Here is a 22061-nt window from a genome sequence, read left to right as displayed (position 1 = left end):
TTTTAAAATGGAGCGTTTGTATGTTTGTATAAACGCTTCATTTTGTGCGTGTTCTTTTTTTGCTTACCGAGTCTGCTTAGCAACTTTTGCATTTCTGATGGTTATGAGTTGCTGGGCTATTACGGACAGAACTTCTATGTCTATACGATTAAACTCATCAAAGCAGCACCAGGCACCAGATGTTGCTAAGCCGGAGAAAAAGCGACCCATCATCTTGTAGTCCAAACCTTGAATAATTAGTTCATATTCATGGAATAAATATATAGCGCAACAAATACTGAAGATAATAAGAAAAACACCAATTTAAGTAATTTCAGTATTATTTTAAATACCTTCGGAACAGTTGAATACCACGCATTGAATAGCAAGCGCCTTAGCGAGATCCTTAGTTGTTTCAGTCTTGCCGGTGCCAGCAGGACCAGCGGGAGCCCCTCCAAGATCCAATTGAAGAGCACCCATTAGACACAAGTAGCAACGATCAGTAAGTGGTGTTATTACTAGTACACCTAAAATGTTTACATTTGATGTTTGTTAGTTTCGTTCTTTTTAGCATTACTCCATAATATATTTCTATTAAAAAGTCTTCATTCATAATATCATTCACTGTATCATATTCGATGTTAGTGTAATTGTTATTTAGTTAAAGATTTCCACAAGAAATAGTTATGCGTTATCTTAAAATAAAAGATTGTCATTAAAACCGAAATTTCGAACCTCCTGCGCCGAGGTATTCGTGTCCATAAATGTACATAGCGATGGACATTCGCGCAACACAGTTGTCAATGTCATCTTCCCAATAATAGCGAATCATTTTCAACCATTCAAAATCGTCTCTGTAATTTTTAAATTAATACTACTATAAGGGAATAAATAAACTAGAAATAAACTTTAAAACATCATTAAACTCACGCTTTCTGGACATGCTTTTCAACCATATGCGTGATAGTATCCCGAGCATGTACATCGACAGTAATGAGAGCGCACAGAACCTTCCTGAATAAAGAACTCAGGTCTTTTCTCGTTAAGGCGGCGAGATCGTTCAAATCTGAGATACATTTACCCTCGTAATTCAGAAGTCCAGTGTCGATACGTAGAGGTATATCCAGGTCCAATATTTCATGCACCCCCTTTGCCCACATTATTTGTGACACCGTTAGAACCACCTGTAAAGATGTACTTGAAATATGTAGTGCTTTGAAATTAATTCTATATCTAAAAGACCGAACAGTAATTGTGATTGCTTTTAACGAAATCTTTATATGGGTAACGTGTTGGTTAGAGATTAAATTAAATGTAGAGCTACCAACGACTTAACAAAATAAGATAAGTTAAAAATAAATATAAGAGGCAATCTTTGTAGTAAAATAACTTTGTAATCAAACTTCTCACTTGATTAGGATGGAGGGTAACCCAGTCGACTCGCTCGCGTTGCATGTAATCTCGCAACGCAAATTTCATGCACCGCTTTACCGACGCGAACATTGCTTCTTCTACTTTACCGAGCCAGTCTTCTACATTGCCTCGAGCTTTGAGACCCTGTGCGTTACAATCGAGTGAAAATTAAACTTATGAGGACTATATATTTCTAATGCTACAAATAAAAATATTAGCGCTTGAAGGGTCAGTTAATCAGTGTTATTAAAGGAACAATGGATATGAATTCTTAGTTCCAATGGCGGTGGCGATTTGTCAATGTAGATAAGATAAATATTTCTTACTGCTCCAATGCCTAATGGCGGCGGTGACCACTTGCTACCATTTGCTATCCTACTTACCGATTACAAAAACCTATTTACCTTTCCCAAATTAACCCGCTCTCCTTCCGGCGAGAGCATGGCTATAATATCGGTGGTCAGATCTTCAGGCTTGGCTGTTTTTGCCAACTTAGCTTGTAAGGCATCCCGCGTGTTGAAAGACATTTCCTTCTCAACCAAGTTACCCTCTTCTGTAATTTCCATCTCACTTTCAGGGAGACGAACTCCGAATTCGAGTTTAGCGATTGCGTCGAAGCATTTGCGGAGATGGGGTTGAACTGCATGCGGATTGCGCGTCTATCGACAGACAAATTTACACAATTAGAAAAAAGAACGCAAATTTTTAAGTTATAGTTTAACATTATTATAGGAATTCCATAGTAATATTATAAATGTAAAATTAATCTGTCTGTCTGTTTGGGATAACCAAAATTTTGCGAGTACGTAAGTAGCTAAACTTTTTATATTAAATAAAATATATAACCTAACCAAACATTTACCTGTGCTAATATCTCGAGCAGCTCATCGTTAGACAAGAAGAAGAACCGCGGAAAGGCAACGCGTTTCGTTTCTAAATATGCTTCTAAACATTTCATTATCTGATCAAGCATCTCGTTGTTGCGTACAAACTCCTCGTAAAGTTTCGGTTGTGTTGCTGCCGGCATTGCTAGTGGTACCTACAAACAGGTAAAAATATTAATCAGCTGTGGAACACCTAACATAATCTTATTGAAATATATAAATAATAATAGAAATATTGATAAGAAAACATTTTAGAAATTATGTAAATAATGATTTAGTAAATCATCTTGCTGTTCTATAATAATGTCTCACCCACTGTTATGGGCAACCCAGAAAATGTAGTGCATGGCCAAATTCGCGTCTTTTATGTTAATATACAACGCTCTATCACAAATATGGTTTAAGAAACTTAACTTCAAAAATAAAATAATTGGAACACATTTGTATATACCTTTGCTAGTTTGCGCATTATATCCTTCCAAGACTTATCGACGATAGTAAAGAGTCTAGTCTCATTAGGAAGCTGTCGCTGAATATCCGGCGCGGAAAAGATAACTTCCAGGTAGATCCAAGTTTGTTGACACAAGTACCATTCTTCCTGTTGTTGAAAAATTATATGTTAGTTATATAAATTGCATAAAAAAAATGCTTCGTGTGAAACTCACGGCACATGTAGTGAGGGTTACGAAAAATTTCCTTAACATAATATTTCTAGACTGAATACTATGTTACATAATGAGACTTCAGTTGGTTAAAATTAAAATCTATTTTATTTAAGTTGGTTCTTAAAATCACTTTTAATTGCTTTTCTTGATTTTACAAGATTAAATTATATGACTAAAAATATAATTGCATCTATGTCCGAGAGAGAAAAGCTCGAAAGTAGTTTGTACCAATAATGTTTGACTACTTCCAAGAGGTAGCAAAGTCACAAAGAATAAAATTAAAACGTCACTCACTAGTGTTCTAGCGAATAAGTCCAAATTTTTTGCCCACTCTTCGACTCTGCTGCGTATGGGCCCGCAATTTCTCGAGCTGAGGATTGTGCTCACATGGATGTTGCTCTCGTCCACGCTAGCCTGTATTTCGTCCAGACCGCCCAAAACGTACACATCTTTGGCGTCTTTATGTAATATAACTGGAAACTCTAACGTCGCCCATATTTCTTCCACCTAAAATATGTATATTTTATATTAATACCCTCCCTTGGTGCCTAGCCTAACCTTAGATTTATAGCAGTTTATATAAGTAAGGCCTTGAAATTGTAATAATCTTTCACTTCCGAAACACCTTTGACACTTATGACATACCTTTTTCAATAAAGCTTCAAGGCCAGCTTCCGAACTAGCTTGTCCTGCTACCTCCATTAATTCCTCCGCATGCTGGAAAGCTTCTAAGTCCTCCAGCACTTTCAAAGTCACTACCATATCCGGCGTAAAGCGAGTGTGTAATATTTCTTCAATCTTCACCCAGTGACGCGGTTTTAAAGCAGGGTTTCGAAGATACGACATCACTGGCAACTATTAACATAAGATATATATTTTTCTTTCGTATTATTAAAACGACTTTTTACAAGTTTATTAGATTTAAAGGAAAGGGAAAAAAGAATTTATTAAATATTTATTATTTTATACCATACTAATAGTTTGGGCGTTCACGGTTCATATTGCAATTAAATTGTATTATTTACATTCGAATTACAGGTTTTAGGTTTGACCGACATGCCTAAGACTGAAAAAGTTGAAATAGCCAGAAGAGGTTTCTCATAAATTTATTTGAGAAAAGTCGTAGAGTATTTAAGATGTTGCCGATTGGATATCCCATCAAACACGCCTCCAGTCTTACTAATATTATAAATGAGAAAGTTTGAAAAAAATAGCAGAATGACAGATTTAGAAGGATTTTCGTCACAAACTCAATATCGAGCGAAGACGCGTGTTTAGCTGGTTATTTTATAATTATTCTTCGAACTTATAATTTTAAATACCTTTTCCTTAATGATATCAATTGTCTCCTTGCACCCAGGCACTATTTTGTTAGGCGGTAGTCCCTTATCCAGCTGATTGATTATTTTACCAAAGTTAGTGGTCGTCGTCTGTATCTCGTCCATATCTAACGTGTTGAAAGGTACTTCATACCTTATTTAAATATAGATTTTGTTTAATATAGGAAATAACATGTATACATTTTAAATATATAGATATATATTCCTTGGGGAAACATTATTTACCATGTTTTGTATGCCTCATGCCATTCCTTAGCAGTCTTCCAAAGCATTTGGCGCAGTTTAACATCCGTTATTGCTTCATCGAGCTGCTCTAGTCGAGCCGGTGGCATCTACGATTTTATATTAAGAAAAAACATTATCAGAGACATTTTTTTACTACAAACACCATTAAATAGGGTTATTCACTTATGAACATTACATTATAAAGCTATCGGAATATTTAAGATAGTGCTGATAATGTATATTTTACTTACTTTAAATATTTTCTGCCAGTCCCTTATCTGTTTATCCCTCGCAGAATAGCCGACTAATTTTTCCATTAAATCATTCAATACTTCCATAACTTTCTCCATGTCTGATTTCTCATCATAAAGCCACGGTTGCTAAAAGTAATGCGATGCATTCATATAATTAACTGGAGAGTTTTACGTTGATTTGTATTCAGGAATTCGATGAAGTGCTATTACAATTGTAAAGATAATGGAATCTGGCATAAGAGCATTATTAGGAATATGTCTAACTTTTTTAATAAAAGTAGTAATTGTCTATGAGATTATCCTTTTGTCTTTGATGAAATTTATATAGGTCCTTACATATGAAATTAGTGTTTTGTCGTACTGACCACTTTGATGTGAAATGTCTCTTCTTTGATTAGGAATTCCAAATTCAAATTTATAAATTCATTTAGCTAGTACATATGAGTTTTGAAAACAGTCATTCATTTGTTTTTTCCTCATTATTTTTTTCTTCGGCGTCGCTTATTACCGCTGCTAAATAACCGATATTTGTCAATCGCTCTAGGCCACTGCTGTTTCACGACAAAGCAAGATCACACATAGCACAACAAACAACCACTAAGTTAGATGAGCTACAATTGGAATGTCTGTGACATCCACCGTACTCCCCGAACCTTGCTCCATTTTTTCCGGATATTGGACAACTTCTTACAAGGAAAAAAATCAACTCCGAAGCGGCAGTCCAAACCGCTTTCAAAGACTATTGATTCTCACCCCCATTTTTTAGTAAAAGGATCAAGGAACTAACTATGAGATGGCAAAAGTGCAAAGACAACAACGGTGCATACTTTGATTAATTAAATATATTCTCCCGTACAAAATGCCAATTTCATATGTAAGGACCTAATATTTGACATTACATAAGAAGGCGGTGTGAATAAGGTATATACCAGAGCCCTCTCAATCACAAAAATGTATATCTCGACCAATTATATCGCGTCAATTCGATGTAAAATGTTGTTTATTTGGCTTTGTCCTCTTGTGGTTAGAATAGACTATAGAGTATTATATAAACGAGACCAGAAACTTGGTCTAATACATACAAGCATAATACAACCTCATACCGCTATTTCATCCCTGAGTTTGTTAATATCAAGAATTAGCTCCATTATATCCTTTCCGATTTGGCTTGCGAACAAACCGGCGAGTTTGCTTCTCGTTTCAAGACGCGCGTCTACATTCGTACGTAATGTGCCCAATATCACACTTAAACCTAAAGAACAAAGACAATTATAGAACCTGTGTACTGCATGAGAGTAAATAGTATAAGTATTATATTCTCATATAGTATTTACTGCTGCTAGGCAGACGCCTAATTATCTCTTTTGGATATAATAATTTTTAGTAGCTGTATTTGTAAAACTTGGTTGATGAGTTGATGGTTGAACGAGATAGCTCGTAGGGTTCAGCCAGCGTTTGTAATGTAAATGCAATAAAATGTGCAATACTGATGACATCACATTAGAAACCTCTAAAATTATCAGTGTTTCTCTAATATATTAAACCTATCTCTTGAATCATTCTATCTATTTAAAAAAACCGCATCAAAATCCGTTGCGTAGTTTTAAAGATCTAAGCATAAATAGGGATAGGCAGACAGCGGGAGGAGACTTTGTTTTATACTATGTAGTGATAATAAAAAATGAATACACACCGAGGAATTCATTCATATCATCCGGCGGTATCCCGATATTAAATTCACCCATAAGATCGTACAGCTCTCGTAAATATTCCAGTCTCTCCTCAAGACGCGCCACCCTACTTTCGAGTCCGTCCAACAAGTAATTAAAGGCGACCAGCTCGCCGGCGCTCTCCGGTTCATTAGATATGTCATTGTTGATGGAATCAATGCCGGCCAGAATATCTTCGATGCAATCGTGACCAATACTGATAACGATAGTATTTTTTAATGTTATGATATTTTGTACATTACATAAAAAATATATTGACTGTGTTTTATACCATCCGCTGCATTTATATTTAATCTAATTTAAATTCTGATGTTTAGAAAGAAAATCAATCGACGCATTTATGTATGACCTATTGATTGAAGCCCACTAGTGATAGTTTAATAGCACAAAACGAAGCGAAATAATGACAATCACCGATATTCAAGTCCATGCAACATCTTAAAGATGGAGAAAATTGAGTTGAAAGATTCAACGGAATTTTATTTTTCTTTTATACAAAAAATACTTTTAGTAAAGCGTGTTAAAGTTCCATAATACTTAATGATAAATATATTGTCTAGTTTAACCTAACGGGTTATTTTAATATACTCACTCGGGGGTGACGTTGCTAACGACGTCAAACAATTTCCTCGGCTGAGGTCTGAATATTTCTTGGAAAGGACAAAGGTTAAGGAACAGCAAGCCCAACGGTTGGTAGCTAACAACTTCCTCGATTTCCTCCATTTGTCTTACAAGTTCGGTACATAATTTCCGAAACTCATTTACGTCTCTTTCGTTCCTGATCACGTTCAAGTCTAATTCGTGTGCTTCTCTAAAATTCGCCATGAAAACATTCAGCCTTTGTAAGAAAGTCCAAAGGTTATCAAACGACTGATGTACGGCTTGCGGTATAAACATAATGTCGCTCATCATTTTCTTATCCTGATTCATTAGGAAGTATAGATTTGGCGATTGTCCCGCCGACCATTCCATTTGTTTTCCCATAACCGTCGGCTGCACAAACATCTGCAAGGTCTCTTCGTTCAGGAAATTGTGGAAAGTTCTCACGTATTCGTCCCAGTAGTTCGTTATTTTTCCAAGATACTCAGAAATGACTTTTTCGTTTGGGTTAAGTTCAACTTCACCAGATCGCAGGACATACGCGTCGACTTGGAAAAGAGCCCACTGATTAAGAGAAACGTATATATTTTTAAGTCGATTCGGAGCATTGTTTTGAATATTTTTAGTTTAATTTTTTTTATATCTCACTAATTTATTTAATGTATAATATCTATAGTAGTAAATAACGAGAAGTTTTTTTTTATTATTGACATGACGAGCGTGAATATTATGTTCTTGTATAGATATATAAAGGCAAATGTTAGCGTGTTAGATGATAATTATTCAAAATGTTTACATTAAAACGAATGGATGGTTCTAGATCAAAATTTTAAGTGAGAAGTCTTAGAATAGTACGTAAAATACAATTCGACCGACTTCAAAAGTGCGAGGAGTTTATACATACTTTGAATATGCCCAGACCGATCGGCATTCGATCCGTATCCGTAACTAATATATTAAATTGTTAATATTGCTAAGAGAATCATAGTAGATTCTTTGGATTTGTTTTTAAATTTTATTTTTTCAGTCATTTTCACTAACAACTAATTGTAATTGTGTTCAAGCAATGCCTATATACAAACCTTGCATTTATCCGTCTCTCGAGGCAAAATCTCCAAGACTTCGTCTACGGCGCTACCGGCAAGGAGCTCTGGCGAGGGTGTGAAATCCATGTGTTTTCGGAGCAAGTCTGCCATTATCATGTTCGACCGCTTCGTTAAGCGGTGAAGCATATAATTTTTCATATAGTCTACCAATTTAATAAAACTGTAAAAACATACAATATTTTATTACTTAAATATTTTCTAATTTTATATTGGAACTAATATTTTATGCTATACACGGGTCTTGAGTCATCGTAACTTGTCTCTGTCACTCGCTTATAATAATTTGATATACTTATTGCCATTGCACTCGCACAGGTGCCGGGGTAACGAGACGCTTCTATTTTTAGGTAATTAAGTATACATAAAAACACTTATTACACACCTACTATTATGGAGAACAACATTCACACTTGTGAAAAAAGCAGCGAAGAGCTTTTTCAAACGGTTTATTTACATACACGTAATTCTAATTTCAAAATCTATACTCGTTGAGCATGTGATTTTAGTCCTGTGCAAAAACTGTGAATGATTCCGTATTTTAAGCCACAAACTCATGTATACTGAAGTGAAATCACGGGGCACACCTTGTATTATATATAAATTAAGTTAATCTCATATTATAAGTGTTATTTCGCCTCAACTTTCAGAGTCGACAGTGATGTGTAGAACACGTGAATCTCAATATGATGGCTGCTGGTTCGAGACCAGACAAGCATCACTGTTTTTTTTTATGTGCTAAAGTTTTAATAGCTTTGACTACAACTACGAATAACAATGAAACTACAAACATGAAAACTACCGACGTAAAAAAATATATAAGATATACATTCCTGCGGGGATAATAATAAATATATCGATAAAATTTTATCACTATATGTTAAGGAAATCGGGACGTTAAATAGCTCTCCTAAAAGAAGTATATTTTTTTAAACTCCTTATTAACAGGTGATAAAAAAGACATTTGTCTTAATATTTACAATTATTATTACATCTTTACAAATAATAGTAGTCACGATTCAACGTCTATCGATTATATATGAGACTCATTCTGTAGTTGCAAACCGACAAAATGACTTGAGCTCAGCTCGTCTGCATGAAAGGTAAGATATGCCGCATACTGAAGGCATGTGGGATCCACTAACCCGTATTGGAGCAGCGATAAGCTCCCAACCCCTTCCTTATAAGATGAAGCCATAGCCAGGCAGTGGGACATTCACAAGCTATTATTACAGGTATACTACTTACCACGCAAGTCTTTCGCAGTATTTTCTCTTATTTGCCTTTTCAGTGTAAGACATGCCCCCCGTCGGTTTGCCCCGTATTATTTGAAACGGCAGTACATTTCTGTCGTCGTGAGTAAAGCCCTGCTGGTAGAGAGCTGCATGACATGCCGCAGTAACTACTTCCAGAACTATTGACCGAAACGCCAAGAGCTTATCACGAACGTATTCGACGCATTTCATCTGTTATATAAAATAATCTATTTAATGTCCATTTCAATTCTGGACCACCTGGTGGTATGTGAACATTGGCGTTGTAAGAAATATAAACCTATCCTTACATCGCCAATGCGCGACCAACCTTGGGAGCTGAGATTTTATGTCCTTTGTGCCCGTAGTCAACATTAAAATGACGACCTCCGTGGTCGAGTATTGTGTACACCGTTTTCATGGGTACGCCAATCCGAGGTCCCGTGTTCGATTCCCGGCCGAGTCGATGTAGAAAAAGTTCATTAGTTTTCTATGGTGTCTTGCGTCTGGGTGTATGTAGTACCGTCGCTACTTCTGATTTTCCATAACTCAAGTGCTTTAGCTACTTACATTGGAATCAGAGTAACGTATGTGATGTTGTCCAATATTTATTTATTATTAAAAGTAAGAAATATTGTTTTGGCGGAAGAATATATGATGAGTAGGTACTACAAAGTAATCAAAATTCACGTTACATCAAATACTGACCTGAACTTCAATGAAGTAAAAGAAAGCGGTATCCATGTCCCGCGATACATCGGCAAAGCTTTTCATGTACATATCACAGCACATGGCTTGGATGCTCAGCAGGGCTTTGCCCAAAACAGGAGTAAGAGTGAATAATTTATTAGCAATCTTCGTTCGCGTTTTACTAAACTTACGAAACAATATTGACTTTCGCCAAACGTAATAAGCTTTCCAGTATCGATAGACACGAAAGAATTTGATCTGAAATCGGAGAAATTAAGTAGGGTTTATGATTTCAGAATATATTTTCTGTGCAATATATTAACACGGTTAAAATCAGATAGCCCTAATATTTTAACTCATACGTTATTTCAACTTTGACTGATTGACCTTTAATCATACGTCGTTTCCAACGGATCAAAAGAAGAACATAGCAGAGCAGGTTCCTCAATAACTTTAACATTTGATAAAAGGAGAATGAGAGGATGAACGACAAATGTTTAGTAAATTTTATTATTCAAAAATTTTTAGACTACATTCCATAATAGCAATTGACTGATATTTTATCTCTGAAACTAGTTCTTAATGACGCAAAATTTTCATCAAATCAATCAGAATTAAATTACATATATACAAACTTTAAATATGTTCTTTAAAGGAACTTACATCTGTAAGTTGTACAAATATAGTGTACTCCTGTTCCCATTCGGCCAATTTTGTAAAAACCATTTCATTGGTGTAATGTGTAACACCACAAGGACTAATCGTAAGATAATTCTTTTTATCTATTTCCTCATAAGGTACAACCCTGTTGAGAATGAATTTAATGATTAAATAATTTTATTTCAATATACTTTTTTATATTTATTGTCAAGCAATGATTAGGTCACAAACTCAAACTCAAAATTCCTTTATTCAACTTAGAAGCATTATACTTTCTTATTGATGGTCAAATTAAACACTACCACCGGTTTGGAAAAAGGAACACCCTGACCTGAGAAGAACCGGCGAAAGAAACTCAGCGGGTCTTTTTTTTTTGTCAAATTAATTACATACATAACTGTGTATGAATAGAAACAACCAGGAGGAGATCGTTTCATTCCCAAGGTGTGCTATCAAACATAAACTCACTAATTGTATAACCTTTAGCACACAAGCATTACTTAAATTTTATTTTTAATTTGGCAACAGAAGCGTTTTGAACGCTTTCTGGGATCCTGTTGTAGAAGCATATACATTGCCCCACAAAAGAGTTACTGACTCTATGCAGTCGAGTAACAGGAGTAACAAGATTGTGTTTGTTCCTTGTACCGATGGTATGAGAATCACATTTTCTCATAAAAACATTAATATTTTTCCGTACATACAAAACATTACAGAATATATATTGATCACATCAAAAATATGATACTTACTTTATATGATAAGCTTAGCAAAAAGAAAAACTATTAATTAAATTTAATAAAATCTTACTTGAGATAGTATGGTGTGAAGTAAACATTCTGTGGATGTACAGCATACATCATGTACAGAAATCCACCGGAAGGATCAGTACGAATTTGTTTTATTACTTCCTTTTGTGAGGCAACTTCGGGTTTAATCTTTAGAGGGTCACTTGTATCAACTACCCTTCGATTCATATCAGAGCTGCTGCTGGATTCACGGATTTTAAGTGTCTTCTTCTTTTTTTCTTTAAATTAATATGTGAATATTAAAATTATGGGTAAAATTATTAAGGCTGGTGGGTTCCACCCACCAAAAACGTTTGCCTGTAATTTATTGTTTTAAATATTGTTAAGAACTTTCTCAGTGGAACATAATATGACATCAACTGAAGCCTCTAAGCAGGCATGTCTTAATCCATGGTCTGCAATCAACAGGCACATGGTCTCACCAATGATGGTAAGTCTTGGACAATTGGTGAGTTGTCCCACAAGATATCTTAACATTTTTTGGGGAAGAGGTTCCCCAAAAACTGCTTTCAAGTGTGTGCTTGTTATGCTAAAGACAGAATGGCTTGTCTGTTAAGTAGAATAAACAACATGTATGTTTTGATTTTGATCAAAATAAGTACTCAAAGAAAAGATGTGATCGGAAGGAAATTGTTATGAAAATTAACTGGTGTAAGTTCAGGTGATTGTATGAGTAGAGTAGGACAATTAGATTTATTACAACACTGAGTCTTATCCATAGATCATGCAAGTAAGCCCAGGCAAGCATCACTCAGTTTTAAAATTTTTTAAGTTAACATTGATGAAAAGAATTGTTACACTAACCATGGTCAAACTTTATGGGTTCTAAATGTAGTTTTCCAATTTTCCTCTCATTCTTGAATCGATCTTCCTGGGCAATAGCAAATCCAGTCTGTAAAATATATGACATAGTTTAAAAATAATAAGAAATTCTGTAATTTATATTTAAACATTGTTAAATTTTTCTGTTATTTTTAAATAACTAATCATTCTTGAGCGATACAAATCAGCATAGCTCATTAAATAATAGCTACTGTTACTATTATTTTTAATATCATAAAAGACCTTTTTTTTAAATATCAACATTCTTTTACAGCTTAATTTAGTAAACAATTCATTTCATTTAAGAATTAAATATTTGCAATTGCCCATTGGTTTAGAATGCTTTTACCACCACTGAGTGTAGAAATACTTAGTGTGATTTAGGTGATAAATAAACTGAAAACATACTGAAACTTGCATATCATGAATATAAATTGTGCTACATTCCATACATCATGGCATCTCCTCAAGAAGAAAAGAGGCATCAGCCTACTTACTTTTTTAATGTATTCATTGCCATTTAATATGAACAAATTAATGCACTGTCAACATTTAAAATGCTCATAGAATGAATAATATATTATAAAAAAAATATGAAAATGGGTTCACCAAAGGTTCTGGTTCTTTTTCCACAAATTCTATTCTATCCATTAGTTTTTTATGAGGTAGGTGAAAAGGGATATCTCGAGATTTCCTAAAATAAAGCACAATGTTATCTCATTATTTTAACGATCAATAAAATCTTATCAAAGGCAACTTTTATTATTAGGAACTAAGTTCTTAAAGTACAATACAAGCATATTGTAACCATGTCTTAGTAGGCATTTTTTGATTAGTTATTTTATAAGTAATGATTTTTCATTTATATTATATAAATTCAACCTTAATATTTACAATCTACATCCATTCGCCCATTACAAAATAATATCGTCTTGTGAAAATTGCAATATGAATTTTGAATGGTATTGCTCGTTTCATATCATAGAGTTAATATTATAGAAATAAGATAAACAATATTTTGATGCATATTTAAAAAAATGTTTTAAACAATTTTACCTTTTATAACAAGTAGGAGCTTTTTTAACATTTCTTTGTAGTGTTTCTATTGCAGGTAATGTCGTGAATGTTGATCTACGTCTCTCCATTATTGCAATTATTCCTATTATTACAATTTAACACCGTTCAATAAAAAGAATAATTATTAACATAATTCTACTATTATTAAGGCACTTTGAGTTTAATGTTATTTGAAAAATTGGGTTTCCATGGACACACAATTCATTATACGCTTCTAAATGAACTAAATTCAAAATAAATACAAAAACGCGGGTTAAGCTGTCAAAACAAGAATTATAGAAAATTTCAATTTTTATTACCAACATGACAAAAATGGTGTTTCATAGAGTTTCATTAAAATTCAGTCCATAAACAAAATAATCAATAACATATTAAAATCATTGCGTCTGGTTTAGATGTCTATATGCATTTTATTTGTATCATATAATTATACTATACCAAATATAAATAAAAAAAGCTTTTCACCAATAGAAGAAAAAAACATTTTGTTTAAATGTCTGAGAATAAATATTTGGACCAATATGATACTCACAAGTAATTACTGAAAAGAAAAATATTACAAGATTAAGAAAATAAAGACTTATTTTTGATTTTCTATTAATTCTAGAGTGGCTATTCAAAATAATATAGCAATTAACTTAAGAAATGCTGATATTTATACCTGTAATATTTGATATTATAAACTAAATTAGACATTTTGTTTTCTGTGGGAAGTAGACGAACATAGTTCTATGAAACTATGGATAATAAAAGTAGTGCCAACCAGAGTCAGAACAGAATTGTATTGGCATTGGCGCTAGTTTATTAGATAAAATCTTATTTTAATTTATATTGAATTAAATACGTGTGTGTTTTCTAATGTAAATTTCCAATCATAAAATTTTTGTTACCCGCTTAAATTGTTACAGGTAAGTACAACAACTTAATGCCAAATGTAACTTTCACTGCATCCAGATGTACGACGTACGTTAAACGTTTTATCAATAAAATGAAAAATTCTCGATGTTTTACCTATAACAACTAACAAGTATTATAAAATAATAACAATTTGCAAAATGTTTTTTTTTATAGATATCCGCTGTACCTATATACTATAATTTTTTATTGATATAAGTCATTATTTAAAATGCGAAAAAGCATAACAATAACTATTGTAGGTATAATGTAAATTATTTTAATACACCTATATCATAAACAATATTCAACGTTTTTATTAGCGTTTTTAAAGTTATAAATTTTTTTTAAGTTTTATTTGTTGAGTCATATTTGGGATGGTTGCAGTCAAAATTTCACATATATTCACAAAAATCGATAACTAGATCGAGTTTTCTCTATTTTCTAAAGCAGTGATTTATCCTTGCGATCTTTGTTATTGCTATTGTTTTTATCAGTGCCGTAAACAGTAGGGAGTGAATTTTATACAAATCTATACAACTTCTTGCACTAAATTAAATAACACTAAACATAACACTTATAGTCATTGCAATTATTATTGTTAAAATTAGTTACACTTTAATAATTAGGGTAATTTATTCACAGGTATTCAAATGGGATATTTAACTTAAAAGCCATCTGGGCTTCGTAAGAAGCACATATATTTTGGTTGTTAAGTATTGAATGGCTATGTATTACTACGCAAGTAAATTGAATGAGGCGTCATGTAGTGGATGCAATGTGAAGGTAAGAATGAAAAGAATTTATTTATTGCACTGCCTTTTGTCTTATTAATTGTATGAAATTGAATACTAAATATTTGTGGGTGCTGGCGTATTAAAATGAAATATAATGCAAAATATTTGTGGGTGCTAGTGGTGGTCGTGTTGTTCATATTGTGGTGTATATTTACAGTAGGCATTTGATTGTTATATATAATAGTGAGATTGTTAACCTGTGCTTGCTATTATTTTTGAAGTTGTATAATACTTTCAAATACACATAAAACAAATTTCAATGTGAACTCTGATGCTCCCTAGTTGCCACCCCCACCATCTGAGCCTGCTCCGCCACCACCTGATCATTCTTCTATTACACCCGATACTACGCTGCTCCACGGGACTGGTCTCTCTTATTATGATGTAAGTTTAATTCCTATTTCTGTTTGGTAAAAATATTTCCAATTTATATTGTTGTTATACCCTGTTCAAGTTAGCTCGAACTTTTTGACAGATGGGCTAGTGATGAGAAACAGAAAATATAACATATATAACAGTCGATGGAATGATGTAATGCATAATTCAAATTAGAATAATTAGAATTCAAAGAGACTCCAACCAAAAGTACCCTCATTTGTAATAATAATTTAACAATGATCTTTAATAAGGATTTTTGTAATCAATATTTGTACCAATTACTGCCTGTTATTCGCGTCCCTACCGTCCCACCGATGTAGCATTATACAAGCGTCTATTATTTTCAGTGTTTCTATTTAAATTTTACTTTGAAGCAATAATATATAATAGAAAAAGTCTTAAAATTTTCAGATAACACTTGAATCTTTAGGAACTTGTATTATATGATTTTTTTTAAATATTTTTACAATTTTTAAAATCATTAAATTAAGAAAATAATATGTTCATCATTGCAAAGTTATGTCGATCAGAAAAATTTACATCTGTCAAAAAGATCAAGCTATCTTGTATAGGGTATAGTAGTTCTATTTGTATAAAATACAATGTAAACTAGAGAAATAAGCAATATTTCCCAGTAAATTTATCATAGTGATGTGCTGGCTGTCCATATTCCTTTCTTTGGATACAGGAGGAAGACAAAATGTCAAATTAAAATCAAATCAAATTCCGTTATTCAATATGGAAGCATTATACTTATTTATTGATTTCACTTTTTCAATTTATTGATTTCACACAAAGATTTTGACTTTAAAATAAAAAGTAATAGATTCAGGACCACTGAGTTTATTTATTGTAAAAATATCTATCACTTGTTCGGAAAGAAATACCTCAGATCTGAAAAGAATTGAAAGAAACTCAGCATTTTCAGGGAATGTGGAATTTGTACATTATTAAATTTGTTTTAGTATATGAAATTTTAATAAAGGGTACCAATGAGATACTATTTAGTTTCATTTAAATTTGTATTTATTGCATAAAATCACACATTTTGCACATTTAAATTGCATAATTTAATATTTTAACACTTATTCTGCTGAGATATCAATATAATAAGTTATAAGATACTATTAATTTTTTATGATGCAATCAATCCTTGTGCTATTATTATTTTATCAATGAAATGAAATATTTGAATGTTGTTATAGCTATGAGGTATCAATAACATAATAATCTAGGTCTGTATCCATATTTGCAGATCTAGACATTATTAATCCATATCCATAGACATATATCATTAATGAACTGGCACATTACTAATTGATATATAGAATTTCTGAGAGAATAATTTTACTTATATATTAATAAACAGTTCATCGCTAAAGATTAATCTTTGTTTTACAGAATGATGATTACTATTCAATGGTAAGAGGAAACAAATTTATGTCTGAAAATAACTGTAAACACACCACAATGAATGGTGGTATCAATTTTTCTAGTGCTCAAACTGCTGAAGCACCCCAGGTATGAATATTCAAGCATATTGTCCAATATATATTTTTATGAGGTTTAATTTTAGGTATTAATATACATTATTTTTCGAAGAAATATTATTATAATCTGTTTTTTTAATATTATCAAAGTTCTAATAATAATTTAATGATTTTAGTTGGCAGCGGTTGTGGCTCCTACTGTAAGGTCAGCTATTTCATATCCTGAGAAAACTGAAGTTGAGTATAAAGATGGGCACCTAGCGAGTGCTACATTCGACACTTTAGTGGAAATGCTGCGTCCTGGAGCCAGCAAGTCCTTCACCTTTACATTCATACTATGCTCTCGTTTATTTGCTAAACCTCATGAGCTGCTATCTAAAATATCTAAAAGATATTTCAAAAGTTATGACAGTGTGGTAAGTGAAATCTAATACTATTTTATTACTATTCAAAATGATTTAGAAGTGAATGTATATTTTTATATTTTATATATATACCTTTTGCTAAATTAATTGAAATTATTTTCAAAAATATTATACTTCCTTATATAGTAAAATTACAATTTGCACATCATATAAAATGTTTAAATTCAATGCAAATGAAAGAAACATGAAACATAAGTGCGATTTATATATTATTTTCGCCTATATTCTTTCTTACATCGGGTTATTAGGTCAAAATTTATTGATTCCACAGCGCTTGGAACAAAATAAAATTTGAACTGTGACCTGAAATAGCTCTAACAGACTAACAGTTATTTAAAGATAGATTATAACATTTCTCATTTAGAATTCCATTATGATACACTAACGTTGGTTGAATAATGTTTATTGTAATTAAAAGACAATGAAAAAAATAATTCGATGATAAAGTGATAGTTTGTGTCTCTTGCTATGAACTAGAAAGCAAGAATGCAAATTTTTCAAATTTTTAGGGCAACAGTGAGACAAGGGAGTTGTTGGAAAAGGAGGTAGCCGATATGGCGTCATTAGTACGGGTTCTAAGTCAGTGGACTGCTATGTTTCCATATGATTTCCGTGACGAGAGGGTTATGGCACTTGTGAGGAGTATTACCCAGAGGTAAGCAATTATTAATTTGGCTTATTTATATAATTTTAAGGTGAAATTACATAAATAAAAGGTGCAACATGATTTTAAAAATGTTTAGTGTTCAATTGCTTGGAATCATTTTTTTTAACACACTTTTCTTTTTATTTTGTTATGTATATTATTATAATAATAATGAATATTATTAATAGCTCCTTTTATTTCTGATAAGACTTTATTTTCAAATAAATTTGGTTTATTAGAATGTAATAAAGTCAATTTTAAATGTCAATATTTAAAAACAAAATATTATTTGTACATAGATGTGCAGCAGAACATATGTCATCTATAAGGTCAGAGGTGTCTAGCATGCTGGAGAGGTTGCTTGACAAGTTAACAGCCCTTGAGCAGTATGAAGAGACCCTGGTAGAGATCCCACAGGTCAATAGTGTTGATCAAATTCCACTGGTAAGCATCATTTATAAACATACATATATTATTAAGCTTTTTAATTTAATTACACCACTGTTAATTATTATTTATACTAATATTATAAATGCGAAAGTAACGGTCTGTCGGTCGCTCTTTCACTGCCAAACCAATTAACCGAATTTGACAAAATTTGGTATGAACCAAACTCGAACTCCAAGGGAGGACACAGGCTACTTTATTAGCCTAACACATGACAACAAACCCCTAAAACACGAGCGAAGCCGCGGGCGACAACTAGTATTAAATAAAACACTGCATTATAAGATGTCAGGTGGACAAATTTGCCACCTGATGGTCAAGTCACATTTACCTATGGACATCAGTGACCAGTTCATTCGGTTTCAATTATTGCAGTACCAGTACGATAATATCTGAAAACCATTCCTAAAACGATCAATATACTGCTTACCATGAAGTATATAATTCCCTGGTATGCGATCGATCTCGTCTCTGATGCTTGCGTCATTCACTCCTTAATCGAGAACAGAGCAATACAAGGTATTGATGATTAAATGATTAGGTTCACAGAGACCTCCCAAATTGGTCTATATATTATTATTAGTTTAAAGTATTACATAATAGTAGCATATCTTTACTTTAAACGAAAACTTTGATGTACTCCTAAATGGTTTCGACCACGGCGGCTAAACTCAAGGGAGACCAGCGTATTGCAGCGAGGTGCAGTACAGTTCAGGCGCAGGATCAACGGCTTTACGTTTTTTACGAGGCACGTGGCTACACACTTCCGATTTTTAGACTTTGGGCTGTTACTGAGACTTGATAGAAAAACCCCATAACTTTCTATCGGTCCGACCTGGGGTTCAAACTCTGCGGCTTTATATCTCAAAAAAAAAATATAGAAACTCTAGGACTTGAAATTTGGTGTTTCATTTGACGAAGATGTCAGACTATTATTATGTTATATAAGAAAAAACTTAGGATAAGATTCGGAATAGTGATGTATAAGGATAGAGTATTAGTATTTATGATTCATTTTTTTATCCAGGGAGATATCCTCACCCTTGGTTTGACACCAGTTGAGCTTGCAAATCAGCTGACAATGGTTGAACTGCATCGGCTTTCATTTGTCGGTCCGGAAGAGTTTGTGCAAACATTTGGTCCTGGTCAACCAGGGCAGTCAACATCTAGAAGGAACATCAGCTTACATCACGTCGAATCCAAGAGCACGAAGAACTTAGAGGCCTATGCTGACTGGTTTAATAGGCTCAGCTACCTTGTGGCTACAGATATTTTGAAGGTGAATAATTCAATTATTCTTTATATAATGTATTCTATAATTATTGAGAAGGTGTATATGAGTAGAGAATATTTGATTCATAGAATATTTTAATTGATAGTGTCATAACATAATTTGATAAATATTATATGTATTCATTATAAGTTACAAATGTTTAGCGTATGAGTGTATCATTTGTTGTTTTATTTGTCAAAGGCGGTAAAGAGCAAGTACCGCGCTAGGGTGATGGAGCAGTGGGTGATGACTGCGCGCGAGTGTTTCAATTTGGGCAACTTTAACTCGCTCATGGCTATCATAAGCGCGCTTAATATGGCACCAGTTTCGCGTCTTAAGAAAACTGTAAGTAATTAATATTTGAATTAAAATAAGTAAACTACAAATCATTTTCTCATAATAAATAAATCCTAAAATCGATAAAATTATAATTCCATTGTTAGTATTAAACATTATTTTGTGAATGTAGTGGAGTCGTACAAGCGCTGTCTGCGGCCAACAGCTGAGGCAATTGGAGCTTTGTGTCGAGCCCAGCGGTAATCATGCCAGGTGAAAATAATTTAGATGTAAATAATTTAAATTGCTAAGATGAGTAAATAACTTACAAAAAACACTCACATAACCCACACCGACTCGGTAGACATTCTAATTACGATTGTTCTATTGTATTTTTAACTTAGTCACAATTCGATGATTTTTTAAAATAAATACAACAATATTTAAACTAATCTAAGCTTAGTAGTTTCGCGTCGCAGAAGACTTATTATAGCAAAATGTAAATGGCAAACTTATGTTAATATATTCAAACAATATGCCGCATACGTCGATGAACAATATATTCATATGCGTGACTATTTTTATATCCTATTGTTTTCTGACCAGGTACCGGGCTGCGCTGGCCGCAGCCCCCACTGAGACTGCTGTGCCCCTCCTGTCTGTCACATGCAGAGATTTGCATTTTGCAAATCAGGTTTCGCCTACAAAGTTAGTATGTTTTCATTAATAATTTCTATTTTTGAAATTGTGTTCAATTATAATACATAAACACTGTCAAATGAATGTCTGACCAGATTAGTCTGCTGTATACAACCAAGTTTTTCTTAGTGACGAAACTGACGATATTAAAACTTTCAGATTGCCCGGCAACAGAGTCAACTTCGAGAAGATGTCGCTGCTGGCGCGTCACGTGAGCGCACAGCTCGCATCACGGCGCCTGCTCGGGGACGGACCGCCCACCACGCCGCCCACGCCGCCAACGCCACACGTGCACATCCCCGCCTGGCGTTTCCTCAGCGACCGCCCCACACTCGCCGAGTCAGGTCAGTATAGACAATATGCCCAAACATGGTAACACTAGTTTGAAACGACCGGAAAAAGCTCGGGCACCGAACCAGGATCCGATCCGATTTCAGGATCTACAGTTTTGCAAATCACTAGTAAATACTGGACCAGTGTGTTATGGTTCGTTGTGGCACAGGCTTTTGCTTATCACAAGAACCAGGGAACTCATTTTTATCTGTGAATCATTTTTTATGAATAAAGCATATTATTATTATAATTGAAAAAAAATATGGCAGTGCGCTCGTATCCTAGTACTGCTATTCTCAAAATGTTTATAACAGACTGGCAGGCCTTTTTGAAAGTGTGCCTGGTAAGGTATCACTCAATTCAGTTCAGTCAAATCAGTTGTTCTGCTGATGAACACCAATACTTTGTACGCTTATATGTTGGCCTGAAGTAGAAAGTAAGTCAGTGTAACGGCGAAAGGGACGAAGCATCTGGATTCCTATGGAGTAGTGTTTTATTATAGGCTGGTAAACGACCCATTCGTTTCGTCTTTCATAATTAAAATGCAAAAATGAAATAAATAAAATCATGCTTAGATCTGGCTTAAGTAATATTTAAATAACTTTTATTTGTGGACTAAAATCTCCTTTAATTTTATTACAGCACTAGAACTCGTTTCATTCGATCGAGAACCGCCCGTCGATCATGTCGAGAAGGAGCGACTGAAACGTCTCCGAGGAGCCATGTGAGGGTACCGCCGTTAAATTGTAAAATAAATATATTTTATTTTTTGTCAAATTGTTGAATATCGAAGTCTACATCCTTCTGAACTAATGATCTATGCAAAACTATACCATGTTCATTTCCAATATGAAATGTTTGTCGAAAAAGTATTATTTAAAGACAGTATACTATAAATT

At 33.4% G+C, this 22061-nt stretch overlaps 2 protein-coding genes across 2 annotated transcripts in view; one reads left to right on the top strand and one right to left on the bottom strand.

The window, feature by feature from the left end:
- The window catches only part of Dhc16f (Dynein heavy chain at 16F), a 49649-nt gene extending 36057 nt beyond the window's left edge, over positions 1–13592 (bottom strand). The window contains exons 1-24 of the mRNA XM_064220423.1: positions 13484–13592; positions 13037–13121; positions 12410–12497; positions 11607–11823; positions 10800–10941; positions 10155–10394; positions 9442–9659; positions 8173–8356; positions 7083–7654; positions 6454–6686; positions 5864–6012; positions 4758–4886; positions 4507–4613; positions 4264–4414; positions 3587–3796; positions 3236–3448; positions 2728–2874; positions 2255–2431; positions 1797–2051; positions 1390–1536; positions 910–1163; positions 715–833; positions 333–506; positions 68–227 (exon numbers count right to left, since the gene is read on the bottom strand). Of these exons, the coding sequence (XP_064076493.1) occupies positions 68–227; positions 333–506; positions 715–833; positions 910–1163; positions 1390–1536; positions 1797–2051; positions 2255–2431; positions 2728–2874; positions 3236–3448; positions 3587–3796; positions 4264–4414; positions 4507–4613; positions 4758–4886; positions 5864–6012; positions 6454–6686; positions 7083–7654; positions 8173–8356; positions 9442–9659; positions 10155–10394; positions 10800–10941; positions 11607–11823; positions 12410–12497; positions 13037–13121; positions 13484–13572 (4460 nt within the window). The 5' untranslated portion in view covers positions 13573–13592. The remainder of the gene's footprint in view (positions 1–67; positions 228–332; positions 507–714; positions 834–909; positions 1164–1389; positions 1537–1796; positions 2052–2254; positions 2432–2727; positions 2875–3235; positions 3449–3586; positions 3797–4263; positions 4415–4506; positions 4614–4757; positions 4887–5863; positions 6013–6453; positions 6687–7082; positions 7655–8172; positions 8357–9441; positions 9660–10154; positions 10395–10799; positions 10942–11606; positions 11824–12409; positions 12498–13036; positions 13122–13483) is intronic.
- Positions 13593–14258: 666 nt separating this feature from the next.
- On the top strand, positions 14259–22061 carry LOC113402136 (ras-GEF domain-containing family member 1B-like). Its single transcript, XM_026642294.2, has 13 exons — positions 14259–14412; positions 15044–15184; positions 15478–15579; positions 16975–17094; positions 17240–17479; positions 17998–18143; positions 18434–18578; positions 19609–19860; positions 20056–20199; positions 20324–20403; positions 20737–20838; positions 20989–21173; positions 21805–22061. The coding sequence occupies exons 2-13, from the start codon at positions 15122–15124 to the stop codon at positions 21888–21890; spliced, it is 1665 nt and encodes a 554-aa protein (XP_026498079.1). The 5' UTR covers positions 14259–14412; positions 15044–15121; the 3' UTR covers positions 21891–22061.

The sequence above is a fragment of the Vanessa tameamea genome, chromosome Z (genome assembly GCF_037043105.1).
Source record: "Vanessa tameamea isolate UH-Manoa-2023 chromosome Z, ilVanTame1 primary haplotype, whole genome shotgun sequence".
NCBI lineage: Eukaryota > Metazoa > Arthropoda > Insecta > Lepidoptera > Nymphalidae > Vanessa > Vanessa tameamea.
Note: the sequence above shows the minus strand (reverse complement) of the source record. Positions and strands in the feature narration are given on the sequence as shown.